This window comes from Haplochromis burtoni, unplaced genomic scaffold, assembly GCF_018398535.1.
Source record: "Haplochromis burtoni strain Fernald_Lab_line unplaced genomic scaffold, NCSU_Asbu1 Contig_182, whole genome shotgun sequence".
NCBI classification, from domain to species: Eukaryota; Metazoa; Chordata; class Actinopteri; order Cichliformes; family Cichlidae; genus Haplochromis; species Haplochromis burtoni.
The window spans coordinates 567,765-575,945 of NW_024582543.1; the positions used below are offsets into that span (position 1 = coordinate 567,765).

Genomic DNA, 8,181 nt, shown 5'->3' on the forward strand with positions numbered 1-8,181 from the left:
GGGGGTTGGATTTAGACAATTTATTCAACAACATTTAAGAATATTACACGAGCTATCATGGCAGCATTCTCACCAAGTACAAAATTAATATAAAAGATAGCATTTTACGAGTGAAAATAAAAAGCATGACCAGCATAAATTTAAATTGATAACCGCTACGGTTGCTGAAATTGATCAATCATTAATAATAAAAAATAATCTATAATGAATTTCACTTAAAGGTGCCTGTCATCAACAGACAACAGCAAACTCTTCTTTGATTGTTTTCCTTTAAAGAAAAGCCACATTTATGCTTGTTGTTGTGGAAGTTTTCCATTTAAATGAAGCCTGCAGACGAGCAGTGAGCGGTAGCTAACATTCTTTAATCCAAACACACAAAGAACAGAAAACCAAGCTTGTGGAGAGCATGACCGCAGGGCAGGGTCGGCAGAGTCTCTCTGAGCCTAGCATGGCTCTCAGTTAAATACCTTCTCCAGGAACAAAAGGCAGTACACAGCTATTTCACACCTTAAGGTTCACACTCCCTTGCTACCTCCCAGAGTCCTCGAAGAGACAAAAGACTCTTCCTGTGGAGTGGTCTGCTTCCCCCCAACTTCCTTACTACACCCCCACCATTTGTCTTACAGTATGGGTGTCAGACATGTTAAAATCCAGTGGCACCAAGGCATCATACAATAAAATAATGTGATTAATACATAAGTAAAAGAAATTCTATACATGCTCTTTTACCTTTTTTACTTGGTTGTCTGCACCCTACCACTAGCTCTACCAATCCATCTCAGTGCTCACTGCCAAGTAAGCTGTTTAGCATTCACTAAACAGCTTAAAATTTTCATACTTGGAATAACACAAGTTGATTATAATTCAATTTGTTTTTCCAAGTGTTTTCACAACATAAATTAACTCTCATCTTCCTCTCCTGTCCTCTAACATCAGTTCTTTATATTATCACACATTAGGCTTTCTCTCGATGGAAAATACACATTTCTTTTATCGCGCTCCCATTTTTCAGGACTTGTTAGATGGCTATAATACAGAATTTCCACATCAGCTGTGACATCTGTGTGCATGAAAGCATGAAGGGGATAAGAAGGAAAACAGGATGCGCAGAGGGTGCAAGCAGGACCGTGGGATGCCACTTTTTAATTTGAGCAAGTACCTCAGTGCGATCAGCTGAAAAGACTGCCAGGCTGCAGCACAGGAAACATAATGGTGCTTTGTATTATTATGTATTTAACCACACAATCAGATTTAAGTCATAATTAGCAGAAAATGCCAGAACGTCATTCCAGATCACTCTGTCCCACTTCAACACCAGTTTTTTAAGCTGTAAAGCTGGATTATTTCTTTATACATCTATGAGGACTGACTGAGTTTTGAAGTCACACTACAAGAGGAACCCCAGTTTTGGGCACTTATTTTGTGGGTTTGATTTTTAAGTTCTCAGGTTTGCCACTTATGTGAATCTTTTATTATGTATTGTGGGAATTTTGAGTTTTAAGACGCATTGTGTTCAATAACAATAATTTTCAAACAGATATTTCCTGTTTCAACAAACTTTTTCACTGAAGTGAAACGAAAATTGGACGTTTACTCAACACAATGTAGCCTCAGGACAACAGGCTTTTTCCACAGCAGATTCCTCATAGTTGGAAATGCTCATATTAGTGGTAACCTTAAAGCGTCCCTTTATTGTATTAAGGAAATCCTTGTAGTTCATACAACAAAGAGACAGGACACACACAACCTGAATGTACTTCAATATGTCAACATGACTTCAGCAAAAAGGGCTTACTATACTCCACAGGTCTCATATCTCAGGTAGAATTTGTGATGTTGTCACAAAAATGGTCTGTCAGGGGAAAAAAATTAATTGAAATTTATGGTTTTGATGTTCGGGCGAGTTTCTTTCCATGTCCATCTGATATATGAGGCATTTCATACATAACATGCAGAAGAAAGCTCTATCAAATGGTGTCCATTAGTGTGAGAAATTTGATCTTATTAAACTGGATCACATGTTAGGAACTACCAGAGTCATACTCAGACCTTAAACCCAATGCATGTTCAGCTGCTCTTTAAACTTTAAACTGGGCATCGGAATGAAGAAGTGAGGCGACTTAAGTGACTTTAAATGTAGCATTAATACTAGTGCTGCTATTTCAGAGTATATCAGAAACTACTGACCTACTGGGATTTTCACACACTGCCATCTCTGGGGTTTAGAGACTATTGGTCGGAAAAAGAGAAAATACCCAGTGAGTGGCAGTTCTCTCGGTTGACACCAGAAGTCAGAGGTGGACAGTTAAACCAATTCAACTTAATAAACATGAATGGTAAGTTTATAGGAAGAACTTGTTACAACCAACATATGCAGAAGAGCATCTTGAAACAGATGTACTACAACAGCAGAAGACCACACCGGTGCCACTCCTGACAGCTAAGGTCAGAAAACCGAGGCTACAATTCAAACAGGACATGACAAGACTGGAAAAATGTGCTACCTCATCTGATCTCTCATCATAAAAAACATGCCTCTACCATGCTTCAACCTTTTGGTGGTGCTGTAATGGTGTGGGGATCCCTTAATATCAATTGAGCATCATTTAAACTCCACAACCCACCTCAGTGTTGTTGCTGACCATGTCTAGCCCTTTAGGACCACAGTCTTCTTGAACATGACGATAAGCTTTTAAATAGCCTCCAAAATTTGAGAAATGTTTCCAGCATCTTGTTGAATCTATGCCACAAAGCATTAGGGAGGTTCTGAAGGCAAAAGGTTCACCTGGGTGCCAGCAACGTGTAACTAATGAAGTGGCCAGTTGCTGTTCTAAAGCTTCTAATTAGGGCAATGAGGAATAGACAGTTTTCATACAGAACAAAAAATACCAGTATTAGTTTTAAAACCTGACTATTTTGCTTTGTTATTTACAGCGTCCTTAAACAATGCACCAAATAAAGCAGCAAGTAAAGAGGATGCAGTGTCCTGTGCAAAAGCACCATTAGAGGTCTATCTTCATCACTACAAATGTTGAAGAGGAAGTAAATACTTAATGAAATCCAACAGAGGTTGAGAATGCAAATGCATGTCTGCTACTTCTATACTTTTGAACTTTCTCTCAATATAGCAACAAAGCCGATTGTTTTGGGAAGTTCACCTGCAGGTAATCCCCTCATGGATTAACCCAAATAGGACCTTTGAAATGGAAACTGCTATCAAAGATAGAAGAATGTACAAACAAGTTCCAATAAAAAGTATTTCAAACATTTTCCTCTTACACAAAACCGTTGAGCTCTGCTTTAATAAATCTGACATTTGAGTGGATCAATCCAGTACTAGCAAGGTGTAAGTAAAGAAATAGCTGGTGAGTGTATATTTGACTAATTACCAGAGCTCTACTCAAACACATCCTTAGATTTCACTTACATTTGTTTATTACTTTCTTTATGTTTGTTTGCTGTGGACTCAGCAGTAATTGCTCTATTTATAGCCATGTGTTATTTCACTGATAAGAGCTCTAATATAAAAGAACAAACAGAAAAGCCATCCAAAAATCATAAAATGTACACGGTGAAGTTGGTGCATCCTTTTAATCAGGCCTTTGCTTTAATCACATTTCCATTAAAACAAAATATTTACACACATTAACTTCCTCATGCTACACTTTCAAGTGCTGAGTGAAGCTTTTTAAAGTACAAACACAAAAGACATAGCCCCTTATGTAGACTGTACAAAATTAGATGAATAGGTTATATAATCAAGCCAACGAAAATGTCTGCATCCTGAGTTCAACAGTCATAAAAAAAAAAAAAGAAAGTGCACATAAACTTAAATATGCCAGCCATCTCTGAAGAACCAGTCACTGGGCTCGGTTATGATTTAGCACTGTCAGACAAAGACAGCATCTGCTGCATTAAAGCGAAGTCTCGAGCCTCCTGAGGTGTGCGAATGTATGAGTCAATTTCACTGTCAGAGATTTCCTCATCACCAGTCACATCCGTGTGTTCAGGCTGCACCGCTCTCCTTTTCTTAGCATTAATGACACATGGAGGAGCAAACAGAACTCTTTTACCCCAGTTTGGAGGTGGATTTTGACTCTCCCGAGTGTCGCTGTGCTCTGGCAGTACACGTGGATTATAGTCTACATCTCCTGGCTTCTCTTTCCCGTCAGAATTCGACCCATTTTGTTTCACAAAAGACGTAATTGGAGTCTGATCTGCACACTCAGAGATTTGGGAGGAAGCAGTCCCCTCAGGTGGAGCCTCAGCACAGCTGGCTTGACTCTCCTCCAACAGAGCGTCCTCGTGGGTTCTCATAGCCCTTCTTAGCAGGGCGTACCTGTTCTGCAGAATGCATTCAACCAGCTGAATAACATTATCCGGTGTCACTGTTTCCCTGACCCAGGGTATTTCCTTGCCTAGCTTACACAACACCTCTTTGATTTCAGCTACTCTCTTCATAGCAGACTTGAGCTTTTTCACTTTGGCAACCTGACAGAACTTGTCCAGGGAGAATTTCAGGCGATGCTTGTTGGGTTTTAAGGATTGCCAGGCCAAATACGTCGCTGCCATCATTATGGGGATGGGCTTACGGCCAGTCACAATCCAGGAATCTGCTGCCAGCTCTACCAGGGCCACAGCTCGTTTGGTCAGGTCCCTCGAATTCTCAGCCAATTCTTCAGGAACATCAAGTGAGCTAATTTTGTATCTGTCAAAGAGAAATGCTCCCAGTAAATCTGAGATAAAGACTGAGCTGGTAAATCATCTAGAGCACTGACAGTTTTATATTTTAACAATCAGCTTTTCAGATAAACACAGTTAACCTCAAGTAACTCCAATGAAATGGGTTTTAAAATTTAATCGAGGTTTAACGCTGAAACAAGAAACTCCTTTAAAACCAGGGCAGGCCAAGAGAGAAATGAATGTTAAACAAGTGGAAAAACAAAATCAGCTTTTTAAGTGAACTAAAGTAGTAAAAAAAACTATGTAAGCCAAAAATGTTTTTAAAATAAAAGCAAATAACTACATATTCTATAACTAAGGATAACTTACCACTAAATTATCGGTATGACTGCACAAAAAACGACTCAACATGCCGTATTTGGAACAGAAATGCTGAGTATGACCCAAAGAACACCATCCCCACAGTCAAGCACGGAGGTGGAAACATTAAGCTTTGGGTCAGTTTTTCCTGCTAAGGGTTACAGGACGACACATCGAGGGGCCAATGGACAGGGCCATGCACCACGAAATCTCAGAATCTCCTTCCCTTGGCCAAAACTTTAAATATGGCAACTTATTGCCAAGGCAACGAAGAAGTGGCTAAAGGTAAAGCACACTAAAGTCATGGAGTGGCCTTGCCAGTCTCCAGACCTCAGTCCTACAGATAAATCTGTGGAGGGAGCTGAGGCTTCGAGCTAACAGGCAGCAGCCAAGAAACTTAAAAGTTTCTGTAAAGAGGAGTGAACTAAAACACTAACTACAAGAAATGTCTTCCTGCTGTTCTTGTCAACAAAGCTATGAAGTCCTGTTTTGCTCTGGGATCAAATGCTCATTTCACTCAATGACCTGCAAATCATTTTCTACCTTTTATGTAATGTGTTTTTCAGGATTTTTGGTTCATATTCTGTCTCCTTTAAAAAGTAAAGATGGTTAATTTCTTTGGAAGTGAGCAAACTAACAAATTCATCAGGGAATCAAATAATTACATCACCACTGTAGGTCTCAGTTAGAAGACCTACAACTGTTGCTCTTCTACAACTGCAATAAATTAGTTGTTTTGAAATACCTACTTAGCATTTTAGGACTGAAAGCTGCAGTAAGTTCTTCACTTACTCATGACAGTGAGCTTCTATTACATCAGTGACGTTGATGATCGGGGCCTCGATGCTGAGGTTCTTGACCATTTCTTGATAAATCGCTCCCACCGCCATCGAGTCGGCATCCAGCAGGCAGCTGATGGTTCCCACAGTAATGGGCCAATTGAGCTGCCTGCAGCTTAGAAGCACACAGCAACCAGTAAGAATCTCTTTCTTCTGAAGGCTCACTTTGAGGAAAGCTTTATGCTCATAGGCCATCTTGTAATATGTCTGTGAGAGATCCTCAATCTCCCTGTTGACCATGAGAATCCGACATATGGCTTTCACACGCTGCTGACCTGTAGGTGTAAAACAAATCCATTTGAGGAAATGCACAAGCAACAGGACTGAATTACACTGAAGTAACAAGGAAAAGCTTCTTTTGGAGGGCAAGAGCTCACCTTTTATCAGGTTTGTGCACGGCCTTTTGGCAACAGCAGTGGTTCGACTGAAGCTGACATCTGCAAGAGGGGAAAATAATCAAGGCAAAGTCCAAAAGTGATTAAATGTAAAGAGAGAGATCTACCATTCCTTCAGCAGTAGAGGGTCATAAATTTCATTCATATGGACTTACTTTACATGCTTTACAATCTTCAAGTGCCCTTCTAGTCATTGCCCTGTACTGAAGTTAGTAGTCAATGTCAGCAGCAAAAAAAAAAAAAAAATCTACATTTATTGACATTACATAACCTTTTACATAACCTCCCCAGTAGAACAAATTTATTAAACCGGCCTGACTAATGCTAAGAAATTTCAAATTATGTATCTACACTTACCTGACACTTTTTTTAGCCATACATGTCCAACTGCTCATAAACATCATTATCAATTCAACCAATCACATGGTAGCCCCTCAATGCATTTAGGCATGCAGACATGGTCAAATGACCTGCTGAAGTCATGAGAATGAGTAAGAAATGTGATTTAAAGGATTTCAGAAATGTCTGATCTCCTGGGATTTTCCCACACAACCATGTCTAGGGTTTTACAGAAAATTTTCTGAAAGACAGAAAATACCAGTGAACAACAGAGCAGCAGCGGTCGAAAATGCCCTGTTTGACCCCAGTGGTCACAGGAGAAAGACCAGGCTGCTTCAAACTGATAGGAAGGAAACAGAACCTCAACTTCAAGATATGCAGATGAGCATCTTTGGAAACTCTGGAACAGGTAACAGGCTAAAATTCACTGAGATGGTGGTGTGGGGGCATGTTTTCTTTGCACACTAGTACAAGCTTAGCATCATTTAAACACCACAGTCTACCTGAGTATTGCTGCTGACCATGTCCCGTCCCTTTATAACCACAGTGTAACACTGGTTTGAAAATGAGTTCACTGTACTCACAGATCTCAGTCCGGTAGAGCACCTTTGAACATTTGAGATGATCATTATGAAGTACAGATGATAAATCTGCAGCAACTGTATGATGCTTTCACATCAATATAGACCAAAAATCTATGATGAATGTTTCCAGAACCTTATTGAATCTATATCTAAGAAATCTCTAACTGTGAGGAAATTAAGCCTCGTCATTACATAATTTCTCCACTAGGGAGCACATACAGGTCCCGCTTACTATCAGTACTTTGTCTCGGTGAGCTCAGCAAACAAAATTATGAAAAGAAACAAACAAAAACAAAAAAAACTACTCATATTTAACACGGTCTTTTAACGGGACAGACTTGACTTCAGTCTCATTTTCGTACCTGAACCTCCCACTGGATCATTAGCCAGGACTCCCTCGGACACCACAGAGCCGCAGTCCACACACACCAGCTGAGCCTGAGAGTACAGGTCATCGTCTACAATGTTTGTGGAACCGCAGGTCGGACAGCGCATACCAGCAGCAGACATTACCTTAGTGAAGCTGCTGCCGCCTGAGGGACAGCTAAAGGTATGAAACGGGTACTAAACTGATAGGAACACCTGCAACACACACACACAACATCCTGTTCCTAACCTGGAACTGTCAACAACCAATGAACGTCGCTTAAGCGACCGGTCGCGAGAAAGGAGCCCAATAATATGTGTCCGGATAGAAACAAGGTTCGGATTCTACAAGGTTCCGCTCGCCCAATTCGTCATTTATGTAAGCGATTAAAAAAACATCACAAGGCCGACCCTCGGGGGTGAGTTATTCATAACAGAAACACTGTTGAAACCAATGATGGTTGAAACACAAACAACGGGTTTTACGACCCCGGAAATTTTGGATAAGTGCTCATTAAAATGCATCGCCACACAGCCTAATACGAAAATATAACATCACGTTTACAACTTACCTATATACAGTCTTTAAAAAGAAAAAAAATTAAATTAAATTAA

The 8,181-nt window shown here is 40.1% G+C and overlaps 1 protein-coding gene across 1 annotated transcript; it reads right to left on the bottom strand.

Annotated features, from left to right (window-relative positions):
- Window positions 1-2,311: 2,311 nt before the first annotated feature.
- Window positions 2,312-7,886, bottom strand: brf2 (BRF2 RNA polymerase III transcription initiation factor subunit). Its single transcript, XM_005934632.3, has 4 exons — window positions 7,563-7,886; window positions 6,260-6,319; window positions 5,836-6,157; window positions 2,312-4,708 (listed from the first exon to the last, which is right to left on the bottom strand). Exons 1-4 carry the CDS (start codon window positions 7,708-7,710, stop codon window positions 3,874-3,876), a joined length of 1,365 nt encoding a protein of 454 aa, XP_005934694.1. The 5' UTR covers window positions 7,711-7,886; the 3' UTR covers window positions 2,312-3,873.
- Window positions 7,887-8,181: the final 295 nt, after the last annotated feature.